This window comes from Pogona vitticeps, chromosome 1 (assembly GCF_051106095.1).
Source record: "Pogona vitticeps strain Pit_001003342236 chromosome 1, PviZW2.1, whole genome shotgun sequence".
Lineage (NCBI taxonomy): Eukaryota > Metazoa > Chordata > Lepidosauria > Squamata > Agamidae > Pogona > Pogona vitticeps.
This window is the reverse complement of record NC_135783.1, coordinates 86,956,518-86,974,242: the sequence shown is the minus strand read 5'-3', so window position 1 is coordinate 86,974,242 and position 17,725 is coordinate 86,956,518. Positions and strand designations below refer to the sequence as shown.

At 42.4% G+C, this 17,725-nt stretch overlaps 1 protein-coding gene and 1 long non-coding RNA gene across 2 annotated transcripts; one reads left to right on the top strand and one right to left on the bottom strand.

The window, feature by feature from the left end:
- The first annotated feature begins 1,739 nt into the window (after window positions 1-1,739).
- Window positions 1,740-9,470, top strand: HINT3 (histidine triad nucleotide binding protein 3). Its single transcript, XM_020790738.3, has 5 exons — window positions 1,740-2,094; window positions 5,671-5,788; window positions 6,384-6,453; window positions 7,115-7,241; window positions 8,187-9,470. The coding sequence occupies exons 1-5, from the start codon at window positions 1,897-1,899 to the stop codon at window positions 8,232-8,234; spliced, it is 561 nt and encodes a 186-aa protein (XP_020646397.3). The 5' UTR covers window positions 1,740-1,896; the 3' UTR covers window positions 8,235-9,470.
- A 1,579-nt stretch (window positions 9,471-11,049) lies between these two features.
- Window positions 11,050-12,017, bottom strand: LOC110077557 (uncharacterized). The gene is made up of 2 exons (XR_013540631.1): window positions 11,881-12,017; window positions 11,050-11,199 (listed from the first exon to the last, which is right to left on the bottom strand). It is a non-coding gene; the product is annotated as an uncharacterized LOC110077557 (long non-coding RNA).
- Window positions 12,018-17,725: the final 5,708 nt, after the last annotated feature.

Here is a 17,725-nt window from a genome sequence, read left to right as displayed (position 1 = left end):
AAATGGATCTCCAGGTTTCAGATGGATTGGTGTCCCTAACCTCAAGATGCCTGGCACAGATCCAGAAACTGCATGCAAAATGAAGGCTCTCCCCATACAGTAATCTGTCAAGATGGGATCTGGCAAATTCAGATCCTGAACCACATCATTCCCTAAGCTCCCTGTGCATGCTTTTATTTTTAGGATGTAATTGCACACATAGATTCAGTCTCAGAACCATTTTTGTGCTTTTAACCCTAAAATACACACAAAAAAACCAGAGCTGTGTGGCACGGCTAACAAAAGCCTTTGTGGAGTAGCACTCATTGTGTCTGGTGCAGAAAGAGATATCCCAATGAAGGAGAACACCTTGTTTGTCTTGCATGTGGTGATGTGGGCTCTAGCCAATTTTAAGTTCATTGTGCAATAAAAATTCTAAGAAATTTCACAAGGTTCTTCTTTGCATTTTGTTGCAATGCTCCAAGAGGGTGACTCCCCTGGAAGCATTCCTGTTTTAAAGTAACAATTGAGGAAAGGTAGGTCCGAGAGCAACAGCGGTCACCTAGCAAGTATTCACGTGCTGTTTCCATGGGGTTAGGAATGAAGCTGCATAGTGTCAGGGCACCCACAGAAGAAAGGAACCGCTTCTATGGATCTTCTAACTAGAAAAGCCTGGAAAGGGTTGCTGTAAGTCTGAATTCACTTGACAGCACACACATTATGTAATAAATATTCTGTGCTGGGAGTGGGCTAATCCTGGCAAAGTAGATAGTCTTGAAAGCAATATGGCCATTTTTTTTCCCTTCCGAAGCATAAGTTAGGACTATTTTACAGATCACATGATCAAACATTAAAATTGAGGACCATGGAATGTGAAAATCTCTCAGTACAGTATATAAATTGAGATCGGGAGGGTGACCATGACCAACCCTAAAGTAAACCTCAGTAACTAAAGCAAATAAACACAGGCCAAGAAAGCACAGGCCATGTAAACTGCAGAAAGCTCAAATACTGTACTTCAGTCCGGTAATGAGAAACGAAAATGCATTGATTCAGTGGGCCTTCATTAGTTGCGACGCGTAGTTCTGGATTTCAGGCATAGATTGTTACAGCTCATCATTCAAAGAAGGGCAAGAAGGAAAATCTCTTGGCAAAACAGCCTCATGATTGAAAGCTGCCCCTTTTGAAGGGTGTGGTGCCCAGCGTCCTGCCAGGAGAGGAATAGCAAAAAGAGCAGCATAGATAGACTCGCTCACCCAGTACAACCACAGCTCCCAAATTCACCAAGCCAAGCAGCTCCCAGCTTCGTTTCCTCTCTCTCTCTCCCTGATGGCCCTCTTGAGTGACACCTCACCCGACCACTGTCTCCCTGGCAACCGGTCCCTCAGAGACCCGCTTCGCCCCGCCTCGTCCCACCTGCCGCTCCCACCCGCAAGGCTCTCTCCACAGGGAGAGAAGCCCTATATGGGCTCCCGTAGGCCCGGCGGCTTCCTTTAGGAAACACGCTTTCACGCCTGGCGGCTCCTGAGTAAGGCCCCGCTCCAGCGCTTCCTTTTGCACTGAAGTCGGGCACGGGGGGGCATCCCTTCCCTGCTCCTAAAACGGGAGACATCCCCCGCTGGGAGGGGGGCGCGGGGGGGGAGAGGAGGGAGGGGAGAGCCAGCGAGCGAGCGCCCTCCCTCGGCCCACCTCCTTTCCCTCCAAAGCCCGCCCTCGGCGCCGCGCCAGAGCCGTCCTCCCGCCTGCCCTCGTTAGGGGGCGCTCGCCGTCCTCTCGGCTTGCCGGCAAAGGCCGCAAAAGGCGGAAGGCCGCGTCGACGGCGGTGGGGAAGCGTTGCTGTTGGGCTCCGTCCGCGCCGCCAGCGGCCTCCCTTCGCCGCCCTTTCTTCTCGCCGTGCCCAACGAAGGGAATTGCCTCATGGCCGAGGAAGAAGGCGGCGGCGGCGGCAGCGGCTCGGGCTCGTCTCCTGCGGCGGAGGCCAGTCCCGGTGCCGGCGGCGGAGCTGGAGCGGCCGGAGGAGAAGGCGGAGCCGGAGGAGCCGGCTATGACAGCAAGTGCATTTTCTGCCGGATCAGCCACGGGGAGGAGGCGGGCACCGAGCTGCTGCCTTGCGAGGTGAGGCGGATATTTTTCCTCAACCCGCCCCCGGGGAAAAGAAAAGGCATCGCAGGGGAGGAAGCGGCCGCTGAGGCGGCTCAGGTTGGATGCTCGACCGTCCTTCCTGCCAGGTGGTTTTTCATCCCTCCATCCCTCCGTCCCATCACCATCCCACCACTCGCCTCCTCATCGCCAGAAGGGCCTCTCCCTTATCCGTGGGGAGGGTGGATGCCCGAGCTAGAACATGGCACCCCCAACGAGAGGAGCCCTGGGTCCGTCCTCTCCTTCAGCCCTGGTTTCCCACAGTGGGAAAGTATGGAAGGCTGGGAGCGGGATATAGGCATATTTAAAAATAATTTTTAAAACAGATATGTTCTAATGCTAAGAGTGCTTCTCCAGCATTTGTCAGAAAAGCCAAACACAAAACGTGACTGCCCTGAACGCATTGATCTCTCCTGATTTTTGGGAGCTAAGAATGGTTAGGCCTGGTTAATACTTGGATGGGAGACCATTGTGGAATACCCGGGGATCTCCAGGTTGGGGGGCGAGGGGGTGGGAAGAAAGAGAGAGAGAATCCTGTCTGGGGAGCCACTGCTGCTAGTCAGAAAACACGGGGCTAAATGGACCAGGCGTCTCACTCAGCAGAGAGCAGCTACCTATGATCCTATGTACTTCGCTGTTTCCCTACAGCTTGCGTCTGACACCTTTTATCAGAGGCACGTGAGGAGTCCTTTGCTGTCTTATTACACAACAACAATATATTAATGAACTTTTCCTAGCTTCAAAATAACCTTCAATTTTAAAAAAATGTTTCTGTGACTACAAGCTAATTGTGTTGTAAATTTCAGTTTTATCTCCCGTGCATGACCTACTAACAGGTTTTCACCTGCATAATTTCTGCCCAAATGCAGTGCACCCCCCAACAACCTGAGGGAGATGGCCCTACCCACGGCAGCACTTCAGTGTGAGTCACGCTCCCTGTGTGTCGAATCACATTCTGCACATCACACATATATACTTGTGCTGCTGGTTTTGGTATTTTACCAGAGACAAAACAGCACCAAACCTTTCCCAGTAGTATTTCAGTTTGCTCTGTTAATGGTGCTTTCCAGTCAGTGACACCTTGACCATGCTGGTTTTATTAAAACAACATAAAATCCATGATGTTGGGTTTATGTAATTCTTTGATGGTTTGTGGAAAGAACCACCTTGATAAAACTATGCTGCTTAAGTCTGCAGCATAGCCTACTGGCAGATAGGTGTAATGACTTGTTTGCCATGTAAAACCTGCTAAGACCAATTGAAAAATAATGATGAGGAGAATTTATTTTGAACAAAACAAAAGGAAATTATTTTGAAACAACAAGTAGGTAGAGAGAAAGAAAAAAAAATTCCTGGCTTCATAAACGGGAGAGAGAAAAGTCCTCAACTTCATATTTCTTCACCATACATACATACATACATACATACATACATACATACATACATACATACATACATACATACATACATACATACATACATACATACATACATACATACATACATCACACTACTTGCTACTACACAAAAACCCAACTGCTTCAGAACCACACTTTCAAACCAACTGCCACTTCTCGCGCATCTCCTAATTCTCTCCAAACAATCAGCACTTGGGACCATATATCACCATATCAGTATCTGTCAGTAATTCCAGGACTCTTCCCATGCAAGCATTCCTAACAGGCATACTTTTATATCAGTGGAAACACACCAATATTACAGATTACATATACAGTATAAACAATACTTATACATATTGGAATCACCTCACCTCCCTCCCTTCCTTTTCAAATTAGTAGATCTTCTGCCACTGCTGACCTTATAAGCAATTTCATCTGAACCTTTATTCGAAGATCTGTTCTTTGTGCCTGTGTGTGACTGTGACCCCCTTTTGACTTTACTGAAGACTGTGAATATCACTCTTTTGAGAAGAGCCCCATAGTGCAATCCTAAAGATTTTTGCTCAGTGGTAAATTCATTGTATGCATTCTTTGCTCCTACATCAACGTAAATCAATTGCAGCCCTAGGTTCTGGTTTCGGCTTCAATCCAGATTTTTATTAGTGTATCATCTCTCACTAAGGCTATTTCTTCCATTGAGTCAGTGGAAACTACCCTATGGGGCTGGAGTAGAAGGGAGCTTAAAATGACTGTTGACATGATTCAGGGTCAAGTTAACTGAAAGTTAAAATGATTTAACTGAAAGTTAAATGTTAAAAGTTAAATGTTATGAAAAAGACATATCCATCAATTTGCTTAGAAACTGATTTGTAGAATAATATTCCATAGGTGTGATGCTGTAAATGAGAATAAGAGGCAAAGGACAAATTTGTTTTCCTTTTGAGTAGTTTTCCTATTAATTTCAGGTTATAAAACATTAAGAATTATCCCATGGCTTTTTCTTTTGCAGCATCTTCATGATACTGAGGAACCTTTCAGTGCAGTTAATTGTAAAAAAAAACATGGATGTCTAGTGTAGGAACAAAGGACACATGCACAACAGTCTCTACACTGTGAAAAGGGCACAGTATAGAGACTCTATCATCATGGTCTCTGTGGTTCACACAAAATGGGTTTTGTGCCTAGGTGAAACATTCCATGGAACCTCCCAGTTAATAGCTTTGAAGCCTTTTCCTTCAGTCTATAAAGTGCCTGCCCCACCCACTTAACCTCAGTGCCTTTTTGTCTGTTGTAACAGCATCTACAATTTGATCCAGAGCTCAAAAAGAGAACATTAAATAAGAAATCAGCAACCATTACACTAATAGGGAAGATGTGTTCATTATAAAAAACAGGTGGGGGAGGGATGAGAGAGTGCCTGTAGCTCAATGGCATGCAGAATACCCAAGGTGCAATCCGCAGTGTCTTCAGGTAGGAGTGCGAAAGATTGCTGCCTGAAACTCTGGAGAGCTGCTTCCAGTCAGAATTGTACTGAGCTAGATGATCAGTGGTCTAATTCTTTATGATGTAGTGTCCTACAGTATGTCCCTATGAAGGGGGTGCATAGGCCAGTCCACCAATGTGTTCTGAGGCCTCATCTCCCACTGTTCTCACCTGTAATGTGGCTCTGCATTTGTATCTCATATGAATATAACGCTCCTTTCTCTAAGTCAGATATCTTGCCGTTCAGGATCACCCCTCCATGGACCTCAGAATCTGTAGGCTCCTTCTCTGTGGGGTATATGCTGCAGGGTTGTTAAGAGCTTTTTCCTCCCTTTTTTCTTTTTGCAACTGTTTCATATATTCTTTGAAGGGCAGTTGTCTGAACTGTTTTCAGACTTTCGTCTTGTTGATCAGGTTGATCACTGGAAGGGGGCCAAATCTGCTTGTACAATTTCTGTAGTGAAGTTTTTGCAGCCAGATAGCACCTAGGAGGCATATGTACCATATTTCTTATGTTGTTGAACTTACACTGTAAGAAAGGTTCCTTTTTCCTCTGGACATATAGCAATACGTAGGAATCTATCAGATGTGCAACAGTAAAACCTTTTTGTATTTTGCTGTTTGTCAGGCCATTTCATTTAAAAAATTGTACTACTACTGTTTTTTTTAGCATGAAGACTTGGTGTGCTTTAGAGATATCAGACCTGGAGCTCCACATCATTATTTGGTGGTGCCAAAAAAACATATGGGAAACTGCAAGACTCTGAAGAGTGAGCATATACCATTAGGTGAGTTGCATACTCCCATCATCCTTAATTGTTTTTGAGCAACATTCCCTCTTTTAACTCCACTAGGCAGGGCTCTGCCCCTCACGTGTGCGATGATCTCCCCCTCCCGTGACCGGAAGCAAAGGGGTTGAAAACAGCAGTTGTGGGTGAGTGGAGGAGGAGGAGTCCAGAGCAGAGGGAACCTTGCTTCTGAAATTTGATGGACCACTCATTTTCAACCCTGTATTTTTTTGCAAGGGTGGGCAACCAGGGAGTGGGGTTCTTCTCTTCATTGCTTTCCTTTAACTAGATAGTATCAGGGTGTGTGAGAACTTTGACACTCAGCTTTGTTTCTCTCCCTGTGCAAGGAATAACAGCACAATTACTTGCAAGTCTAGAAACTTTGGTTATTTTTATAGCTAAAAAGTCTACACAGGGAGACCCATGCTATTTGTTCAGAATTTAATTAGTCTCTTCTTAGGACTAAATCCATTTTGAAACCAACCAGGCATTCATCTATTTAAATGAGCATAGGACTGAGTTGTTGAATCAATGTACTGGGAAATGAATTTGAGTTTTAAATCTAATTACATTCTTCCTTACCCTTATCTGACAGTGGAAAGAATGATGGCAGCTGGAAAGACTGTCCTTCAGCGGAATAAATTTACTGACTTGAACGATATAAGGTATATTGTCAGAAAGAAAAGTATCTGATATGTCCATTACAAAAGTTTTGCCCAATTAGTAAATACAGCACATGTAATGTGGCTGAGTGCACCTATACTAGAAAGCCACCACTCTATTACAGACTTATATCTGAGCATTTTCTTAGTAGCCATATACAACATGGAATTGCACCTCAAGTTCCCAAATGCAGAGTAGTTTCCTGATATTATTCCAGATGGGAAGAAATGACAGTGGATGTTAGTGTGAATAATTTCTGCAAATTAGTACAACCTGCAGGGCATAAATGGGGACTCTTTGGCTTTCTAGATGTTTTTGGCTTACAGATCCCATGGACTGATGGCAGTTGTAAGCCAAAAAACATAAATGACCAAAGATTCTCCACTAAATGGATCAGCTACTTTGTTAATCTAATGCAATAGTGCTTAATTGTGCATTAGAAGTATGAAGAAATGGAATTTGCTAGTAGAGTGGAGAAATGATTTGACTTTCATATCAACTCTATTTTTATAAAAAAAACACAATTCTTTGGAATAAGTTGTCCACTGTAAAGTTTGCTTTGTCCCAGTATCATCTTAATGAACTGTAAATACTACTGGATGATGGTTCTTGTCTGAAACCAATGAATAATTGATTCCAGTTTCTCTTCTCCGTTTTCTCAAGGATGGGTTTTCATTGGCCTCCATTCTGCTCAATTGCCCACTTGCATCTTCATGTCCTGGCTCCAGCTAGTCAGTTGGGATTCTTATCCCGAATGGTGTACAGATTCAATTCCTACTGGTTTATCACTGTAAGTTTCTCAATATTCAATTTTGTTGACTGCCTCCCTCACCCAAAATCTGCTTTGAAAGATAGAAGGGCTTTCTCGACGAGCATGAGACATGGTGTCTGAGGGCAACAAGGGAGGGGAAATTATCACAAATTGTACCTCAGCACTCATCCTCAGTTAAATTCTGTTCAGGGAATGCTTCTTATATGGAGCCAACTCTTCAGCCTGCCCCCCCCCCGAACTTAGAAAAATGAAAGGCATCCCTATGTGTATTGCAAAATTGCTGCTTGCCATCTGCCATACAGACTGAATTTGGGAGCCAGTTTTAATAAGCAATTTCTTTTACAAAAGAAACATCATCTTAGAGTTACATCCTTAACAGCAAAAAATCAATGTTATAAATCATTCAGCTCATACCCCCGAAACATGGACACATGGATGCATCCTTTTGTAATTTTTTTACTGGTACTGTGCTGCTGAGAGTTTCAGTATCAGATATGTGCTAACAGCTTGTTCACTCCAAGGGGTGGGAGTAGAAAACTGCAGTTTTCACTGCATAATTGCCTGTCTAAATTGTCCTCTTGGAAAAAGGCACAAGCTTTCATAAGGGGGCAAAATTGAGAGGCTGGTTTTTAGCAATAAATAACAGCCATAATAAAACAGGTTGCCAGTAAGAAAAAAGAAAGTGGCGTCTTCACTATGTCTCTTATCAACCACTGTCCTTGATTAGATTCCTGCAGAGACACACTGGGGATTGATATGAACTCCCATTCCCTAAAATGCTTTAGGAAACTATAACATTGCTCAGGAGGTTGGTGTCTTATTTGTGCAAATCAGTTAACTCCTGTTTCTCAGTCAGCTTGATGTTTTTAAGCAAATTTGGAAGTAGTCTTGTGAGCTTCAAGGGACAAGCAGTTTCAAAAGAAAAAAACAACACTAATATTGCACACATTTTCTCTTTAACAGGCTGAACAACTGATAGACCGGCTCAGGGCAGACAGTGCTACCAGCTGAAATGCACTTTCATGTGTCTTTGTTTCTGACCTCTGAACACCTATTGTAGGGTTGGATATAACTGACAACATGACAAAATTTTGAGAACTGGTTCTGAATCTGCTGTTACACAATGGTTAAACTTATGACAATTGTACACTATATCTCGGAGGCAAATATTGGGAGTGCAAGAGCACTTCTCAGAGTTTCCCCATCTGCTGATCTCAAAATCAAAAGTACTGAACTTTTTGTAAGAACAAGTAATAACTAATCCTGTGAAAGACTGTGTGATTAAATGTATGCATAATAATAAGGTTTTGTGCCTTTGACGCCTTAATTAGACATTGCAGAGCTAGTGTTAGCTCTGGTGTCTTGGTGCTAAATCACATCACTTAAATGTACCTGACTTTACATAAAACAAGAACAGTTAAGCCATTCTGATTTAAACTGGTACTACTAATGTGATATTGTGCTAGATGAAGATAAAGTTATCTGATTTGGGGCTGTATTTAAATGTAAATAATTAAAAGCATTATCTTAGGATAGGTAGGTGAATTAAAGTAAAGAGTATAAAATGTACAAAGTATTGGAGGCTTACACTTGAACTAAAGAGTCACCTATACATTGACTTGACCACTTGGGAACATGAAGCATTAGAGTGAACTTGGAATCTCAGTTTGGCAGTGTCTACACTCAGACATCAGGAATGTCAAAACTGGAGATGCTTTACTGCTTGGCATGAACGTCTATAACACATTTTGTTTGGATGGACTAACTGTCCATCTTTTTTTCATAAATATTATTCTATGCAGACATCTGAAGTTCAATCAGATCTCATAACACAGACGACTTGAATGTGCACTCATTAAATTGTATGTTCTCACCTGCTGCATTACCAGTGAGATCGTTTTACATAATATATATTGGTGTTGAGAATATGAAACAATAATCATTTATGTTTCTTCAGTTTTAGAATGTTCATGTTTATGCATTGGAGACTTGGCTTGTGTTTACATTGATACTTAGACCTAATTCTAACTGCTGCTGGTAAAAGTGATGAAGCAGGCCTGAGGATTATCTTTTTACCCACACACATATTAAAGTAAATATGTGTGAAAATTCTGTGTATGGTGTCTTATGTAAGGAAATGTGTTTGGTGTGTATGTAAGAAAACTATGAAATGTACCTTGGAAACAATAAATGCTAACTTAATACTGCTATGAGAAGAACCCTAATAAAAAAATTATCTACCTTGAATACTGTCATATTTGACTAAAAGTATTATGGAGAGTTTTTATCATTCATTAGTTCTGGAAAGATGGGTAAGAGCCTTTCATCTACTTCAACAGCTCTGTCAAAAGTACATGGATTTTAAATTCACACCTCCAAATTCTTACCAAGTTTATTCTCAAAGGCTTTCACGGCCGGGATCTAATGGTTGTTGTGGGTTTTTCGGGCTCTTTGGCCGTGTTCTGAAGGTTGTTCTTCCTGACGTTTTGCCAGTCTCTCTGGCCGGCATCTTCAGAGGACTTCCTACTCCAGTCCTCTGAAGATGCCGGCCACAGAGACTGGCAAAACGTCAGGAAGAACAACCTTCAGAACATGGCCAAAGAGCCTGAAAAACCCACAACAACCATCTAACCAAGTTATACTCAACAGCTTTTGGAGAATTGAGGCTTATAATTTTTAAAAATCTACCAGTGTGGTGTAATGCACAGAGTGATGGAGATGTGGGTTAAAGTCCTTGCTTGACTATGGAAACTCAATGGGCAGCGGAACAGGTAAAACCACTCCTTAAATATCTCATTTATCTTGAAAGCCTTATTAGGGTTGCTGTAAGTCAATTTCAACTTGATGGCACATAAGAGATAAACAATTTTTAATTGTTCTTTTAGTGATGGCTCATTTCAAAGTTAAAATATCCAGTAGGGCCCTATATTTGCTGGGGATTGGCTCTCTGATCTACCATGGATGCCCAAAACTGCAGATACCAGGGACTCTATATAACATACAAGGGGGAGCCCTTATATGTTGCATTTAGGGCTGTAGCAAACTGTGGATAAGTGAAACCACAGATACAGGGGTCCAACTGTATATTGTACTCCTCTTTCTGTGGCACAATAAGACTCAACATACAAAAGTACTAAAATATTGTGTTCATATTACTTCCATTTATTTTAGCCTTTATACTTCCAGCATAACATCTTATTTTCAAGTAAGGTGCTAACATGCATTGATTCACAGATCATTTTGTGGTCTTGTGATAGACTTCATATTTTGAAATATATAGCTTATAAGAAGTAGGCTCGAAGAAACACTGCAGAATTCATTGGCAAAGGCTATCATTTGTGTTTCTCACATATCGCCATCTGGTAGCATTTTCTTCACTGTCATCACCAACTGTCACGGTTAATATTTCAGGCTTTGAAAATGTTTCCAATCTATCATGCAACAACATTTGTTCAGCCATGGTTTTCAAATAAGGTAATAACAACTTCATCATCTTTTCCTTGCCAAAGCATTTCACCTTCAAAATCAACAAGGCCATGTTTTCTTGCCCTCAACAGGACACCTACAACTTTATTTGATATAGTCACGTATCTGTCAAACAGCTGTTTAAATGTTATTCTCATATATCCATCTTGTCCTCTTTTCCCAACACTACGTATAACCAAGCATAATTCCTCCACCTCCTTGCCTATATGTGTGTGAGCATCTTTTCCTCTCTGTTCTGTTTTGGAGCCTTCGGGGGGTTTCCCATAAGTGGGATCTCCCCTCTCAGTACGTCCAGTTATTGGCTTGCTGGTGCTGAATGGATTCCGTCTTTGATAATCAGCATGATCTTCTGACCAGCTCTGCCAGCCTCTTGCTAGTTCTCCCACTGTACTACAATGAGTTTTTACTGCCTTGGTGCTGTGCATTTTCTTCTCCACGTTCCAAGGAGATTTTATGGCATGTAAAGATAAGCAGTACCCTGACAGCACAGCTGTGAATAAAAGAATAGTTACTTAGTTTAAATGACCTGTTTCAAGGCAGCCACCAACTCTTTTGTAGTAGAACACAACGTATTCTAGAGAAGTAGCTCAATTCACCTATTGCTAAATAAAGTTTTATTCATTTATATTATTTATATGCCCCCTTTCTCCCCATAAGAGATGCAAGACAACTCACAACAACCAAAACTATAAAACAATGAACAGTTTAAAGTACTATATGAATATATTTTAAAAAACATATGTTTAGATTAAAAACCAAGGTTAAAAACAATTTTAAAATGTTTACAAATTTGTAAAAACAATTCCTGAGACAAGAATTAAAAAGCTTACCTGAAGAGGACTTTTTTTGCCTGTTGACAGAAAGAGGGAGCCAACCTGGCTTCTTGGGGCTGTGCGCTCCAAAGCCAGGGAGCAACCACTGAGAATGCCTCTCTCATGTCCTCACCAAATGAACCTGAGAAGGGGGTGGAACTGAGAGAAGGGCCTCCCCGGAAACTTTTAAAGCCAGGTAGGCTCATATGGGATACAATACTTCAAACAGCCTGGACCCAAGCTGTACAGGGCTTTATAGGTAATAACCAAGACTCTGAATTGGGCCTCGAAACAGACTGGTAACCAGTGACACTGTTGCAATAAACGAATGTTATACTTTGGAACGGCAGGTTACTCACCTGTAATTGCAGTTCTTCGAGTGGACCTCTGTGATTCACACTGTGGGTGATCTGCGACTGCGCGGAGCCTCTTCGGAATATTCTAGAGCTTCAGTGGTAGCAAAAAAAACACATTAGACCCTCCCCCTCAGTATAACTACCTTGGCGCCAGGACCCTCCCTTCAGTTGTGTCATCTGCTGCAAGGACAAAAATATTGCATGACGTGAGAGAGGGGAGGTCGGGTGCGATGTGGGAATCACAGAGGTCCACTCGAAGAATTGCAATTACAGTCGAGTAACCTGCCGTTCTTCTTCGTGGCCTTTGTGAATCACACTGTGGGTGACTAGCAAGCTGTCTTACTCAGAGGCAGGGTGTCACGCCAAGGTGGAAGCCAAAACAGCATGTCCGAATGCCGCATCAGACTTCTGTTGAATATCCAGTCTATAATAGATGAAGGTAGATGGTTGTGCCCCCGTAGCCAAGGCACAGATGTCAGGGAGAGGCACACCACATAGGAATGCTGTACAGGTCACCAATGCCCTGGTGGAATGAAAGTGAATAGCTGGAGGCACTGGCTGTTGAGCAAGCTGGTATGCAAGCCGAATAGTAGAGGCAACCCAGCGAGAAATCGTCTGAGAAGTGACTTGTAGGCCTTTGTTAGGAAGCTGATGACTGACAAAAAGACGTGGGGAACATCAAAAAGGTTATGTACGGCAGTGGTCCCCAACCTTGGGCCTCCAGATGTTCTTGGACTACAAATACCAGAGGCCTTCACCACCACCTCTGCTTGCCAGGATTTAATGGGAGCTGAAGTCCAAGAACATCTGGAGGCCCAAGGTTGGAGATCCCTGATGTACAGGGCAAATAAAAGGAGAGGGCCCTCTTGATGTCCAAAGTATGAAGAAGTCGTTTGAGGGTTGTGGACGGTGACGGAAAGAAAAATGGGAGGACTAGTGGTTGAGACAGATGAAATTAAGACACCACTTTAGGAAGGAACAAGACATTGAGAAATAGCTTTATCAGGATAGAATTGATAGAGTGGTCGTAACTGACCAGATAGGCAGGATATAAATAGAATAAATAAAAAAAATAAGGATAATCATGGTGTAGGGCCGCAAGGTCGCTTGCTCAGCGAGTTGAAGTAATTGCATGAGAAAGACCATTTTGAAGGTAAGTAAACGGAGATCCACTGTGGCTAGCAGTTAGAAGGGAGGCTTAGTGAGTTGTTGACCATTGTGGAAAAGTCAAGGATCTTTAGAGTCAAGGACCATTGTGGAAAAGACAGGTGAATGTCTGGGTAAGTGTGTGACAATCCCTTAAGAAAGCACTTGAGTGTGGGATGTCTGAAAAATCAAGCCGCTGGAGAGGTTGGTGGTTGGTAAGAGACAACTGCCGAGAGATAGACTCTAATAGACGAGAGAGAAAGGCCAGAATATTTGAGACGGAGCAAAAATCAGAGGACCGTGGAGAGAGATCGGTTGATAGCAGGAAGGGAAACAGCTGTAGTAAAAGATTGAAATTTTTGCCATTTATACAGGTAAGTCCATCAAGGAGGGAGAATCCTCCACGCTGCCAGATGCAGAGCAGGTAAGTCAGGATAAAGGATCCGGGAGTTGTTCTGCATGAGGAGGTGTGGTAGGCGGGGGATGTGATAGATGTCAGAGGACAGGTGGTGTAGCACTGGGAAACAAGGCTGTCTCAGCCACCAAGGAGCAATGAGGATGGCGTTGGGTTTGTCCTGCTGTTTTCGGACAATTACTCTTTGGAGGAGCGGAAATGGTGGGAAAAGGTATGTCTTGGGCCAGCAGCCAATGAATGTGTCTCCTCGGGAGTGTTTGCTGATCCCGGCATGGGAGCAATAGCATCTGTATTTCCAATTGTTGCGGGAGGCAAAAAGGTCCAGAATTGGTTTGCCCCATTTTTTGCACAGGCGGAGAAAATTTGTTTGATCTAATTCCCACTCGTGGGGTTGTGAGTTTGTCCGGCTGACAGAGTCTGCTCGATCATTGTCCTGCCCTGCAATGTGCAGAGCTGTGAGGCACCATTCCCATAGGTTGACCACCAAACAGAGGAGGCTTTCAAGGTCCAGATGACAATGAAATCTTCTGACCTATAGGGGAAGAAAAGATGGTTAGCTAGTAGTTTTTCTTTTTGTCATTTTTGTTGTTGGGTTTTGTTAATGACAGGCTAGATTGTTAATGTTTGTGAGTTTGTATGTTATAATAATAATAAAAGTAGTGGTTGACAAAAAAAAGAATGAGATGGAGTAGTGGAGGAATGATGTTTTGATGATTCCGCAATGAGTTTAGCCTGTGAGGTGGTTTTACACGTAGGTTGAGGTTTTGCTGGTTGCAAGGACTGTTCCCAGAGATGGAGTTTGAGTTGAGATAGGTGAGAGGGGAGGACTCCTCGTTTAAAATGTTTACAATGAGGGCAGGAGGAGGTTTGATGCACCTCACCTTGACAAAAAAAGGTACTTTGTGTGACTATATGATAGCGGGATCTTATTATCGCAAATCACGCAGTGCTTGAATGGGCCCAAAAGGGCCATGGACAATTAAGAAAAGAAGAAGAATGGAGGGAGGGAGGGAGGGTGCGACGGCTGGAGGCTGAGGCACGGAGGCAAAAACTAAAAATAGTTTGTAATATGTATCTTTGATTAATAATGAGAAACGGAGACAATTTTTTAAATTCAGCAGTAAAAAGAACGTTTCGCTTTCAGACTCACAGAAGATAGAAATACGAGGCTCTTCGATGCGGCGGTTGAAAGAAAACTGACGGGAGAGTCCTGGTGCCAAGGTACTTATATCAAGGGAGAGGGGTCTATTCTAATGTGTTTTTTGCTACCGCAGAAGCTCTGCGGCAGTGCAAAGAGGCTGTGCGCAGGCACGGATCACTGACAGTGTGATTCAGAGGCCACAAAGAAGAACAAGTATTCATGTCACACACAAAAGTTTCATCATCACTCCAGGAGTCTCCCTGAAGAATCTGAGGATTGTGTGAATACATTTGGGCATCCCCTGTGCAACAACAAAACCCTGTTGCCTGGCCTTCCACACCAGAAGCACCACTGGATTGCTTCCCTGAAGAACAAAGATCACCCCAGGTTATTTCATGTTTTCAGTATACACTTTCACAAACCTTGTAAGAAAATAGCCCTTGTAGGTGTGTAATACTCCTGGTGCCATCCATCTTGAATGCTTATGCAAACTGCCTATTTGTGCCTCCAAACAAGGATCCTTTCCTTGTTTGCCTTTTTTACTTGATTTTGGGGAGCAGATTCTCCCTCCTCTATTTCTATGTTCTTTTGGTTTTTTTCTGTTTTTTTTAATTTTTTATTTAATTTTATTATTTTTGTGCTGCTACTGCCAAACAGCTTGCCTGTGCCAGCATGCCCCCATGCGGTTATTTTTGGGGTGGTTTTCCCATGTTTTCTTTGGAATTTTTCCCTTCTTTGGTTCTTTACTTCCCTGGATAATTTTTGCTGCCTGCCTACGGGACTCAAAAAAGAGAAGAGAAGGCATCAAGTGGTGCTGTTGGTGGTGATAGAGAAATATTCCCATATTCTAGTAACTTTAATTAGGGGGGGCTGATTGTATTTATTTATTTATTTATTTGCTTGGTTGCTTTGCTTGATTTTTGGGAGGGGGGTAGTTTTGTTTTTGTTTCCTGTACATGTGTGGATGGGTGGCCTCCATGTTCTATTTAATAAAAATAGTTTGGTAATTTTTTTTTATGTGCTGCCAAGTCAGAACTGATTTATAACGACCCTAATAAGGTTTTCAACATAAGAGAAATATTTAAGAAGTGGTTTTACTAGTTCTACCTCCTCAGGGAGTTTCCATGGCAACACCAGGATTCAAATCCAGGTCTCCAGAGTCCTAGTCTATCATTCTATTCATTGTACCATAGTGGCAATCTTCGTTCATTTACTGTCTATTCATTCTGTTAAAGGTGGAGATTTTTGGGACTGTTTTGTTTGCTTTTGTGGAGTTGTGGAAATGGACTGTGTGACTGTGCCACTGGGATGCGTGAATGTGATGACATAAGCTAGTGCTTGGATAAGTCTGATTATTTTTCTCTCTCATGTACTGTTTCCTGATTTTGGACCACATAGTCAATCTGTTGCCTTGCCTCTCTGGTGTTTTTTTTTCTTGAGGGGGGGAGTAGTTTAAGGATTTTGTAGGGTTTGATTTGAACTAGTACCAGAAAACATGAATAAGGAAACCTGAAATGACTTGAAAGAAGCAGTTCTTTTTCTAGTAAATGCAGAAAGAATTATGAAAGAGGCACTAATGAAATCACTCAATTTAACTGGACTTACTTCAGTGCTTGAAATTTGGTTGGCTGAGGTGGTTACAGATTTAACATTTTCACACAGAACAAAAACACCTGAGCCAGACCTAATTATCCTGCTTCCTTTTTTTCTTCTGCTTCAGGCAGTTCCCCACAAATACAGTGGTGCCTCACATAACGTTTTTAATTGGTTCCAAAAAAAAAAAACCTTATGCGAAAAAAACTTTATGCGAAACACCATTTCCCATAGAGATGCATTGGAAACCGGTTAATCCGTTCCAATAGGCACGGATTGCCGTCCTTAAGCGAAAAAACCCATAGGAAACATCGATAAACGATACAATGTATCCTCCATTGGAATGTATTGTAGCTGACTCAATACGTTTCAATGGCTTTGCGAAGTCAATTTTTGCAAAATTAAGTGTGTCATAAAAGGGTCAAAAATGGTTTTAAATGGTTGGAATAGCTTCTGCACCCTCTAAAACGGATGCAAAAGTTAATTTGGCTTTGATCTGACTTTTCGTTAATTAATGGTGAATTTTTTTCCCCCAACTTTTGACAGCTGTCAAAATCTGACAGCTCCATTAATTCCTATGGGGGAAGAAAAAATTCACAAAAAATTAATGAAGACTCAGCAACTGTTCTAAATTCTTGGGTTCGTTAGAGGACCCCCTAAGTTGTGTGCAAACCTGATTTGGCTTTGATCTGAACTTTCGCTAATTTTTTGTAAATTGTTTTCTCCCCCATAGGAAAGCATGGAGCTGTCAGATTTTGACAGGTCCATTGGTTCCTATGGGCCAAAAAACAAAAATTCACAAAAAATTAACGAAACGTCAGATCAAAGCCAAATCAGGTTTGCACATGACTTAAGGGGTCCTCTAACGAATCCAAGCATTTAGAACCGTTTTGGACCCTTCTAAGACACTTTTTAAATTGAAAACAAAAAAAAACGTTAAGCGAAGCAGGGGACCTAAAACCAAAAACGTTAAGCGAAGCATGGTCCCAAAAACGCTATGCGAAAATCGCCCATAGGGAAAAACGTTATACGAAGCACAATCTGCCTCTGAAAAAATAAACGTTAAGCGAAAAAAACGTTAAACGAAGCAAACGTTAAGCGAGGCACCACTGTATGTATATAAGCTTCAGTTTAAGCAAACATTACATGCAGTGATTTTACCTTTAGGTGTGCTCAAGACTACACCACGTTTCTGAAATATTCTAAAATATTAGATGCAAGTCAATATAGAATATCTGCATGTGGTTCAGGGCATACCAGAAGTTGTTGATTATTTGGTTAATGGAAACCTATGTAGTTAGGGACGTGGTGGCGCTGCGGGCTAAACCGCAGAAGCCTTTGTGTGCTGCAGGGTCAGAAGACCAGCAGTCGTAAGATCGAATCCATACAACGGAGTGAGCTCCTGTCGCTTTGTCCCAGCTCCTCGCCAACCTAGCAGTTCAAAAGCATGTAAATGTGAGTAGATAAATAGGTACCACCTCGGTGGGAAGGTAAAAGTGTTCCATGTATAGCCGCGCTGGCCACGTGACAATGGAAACTGTCTTCGGACAAAC

Bases quoted from the DNA above. Each gene is read 5' to 3' on its own strand.
- HINT3 (XM_020790738.3), top strand. From the start codon at position 1,897: ATGGCCGAGGAAGAAGGCGGCGGCGGCGGCAGCGGCTCGGGCTCGTCT. The intron at 2,095-5,670 runs GTGAGGCGGATA...TGTTTTTTTTAG, and splicing joins CCGAGCTGCTGCCTTGCGAG to CATGAAGACTTGGTGTGCTT. The intron at 7,242-8,186 runs GTAAGTTTCTCA...TCTCTTTAACAG, and splicing joins ATTCCTACTGGTTTATCACT to GCTGAACAACTGATAGACCG.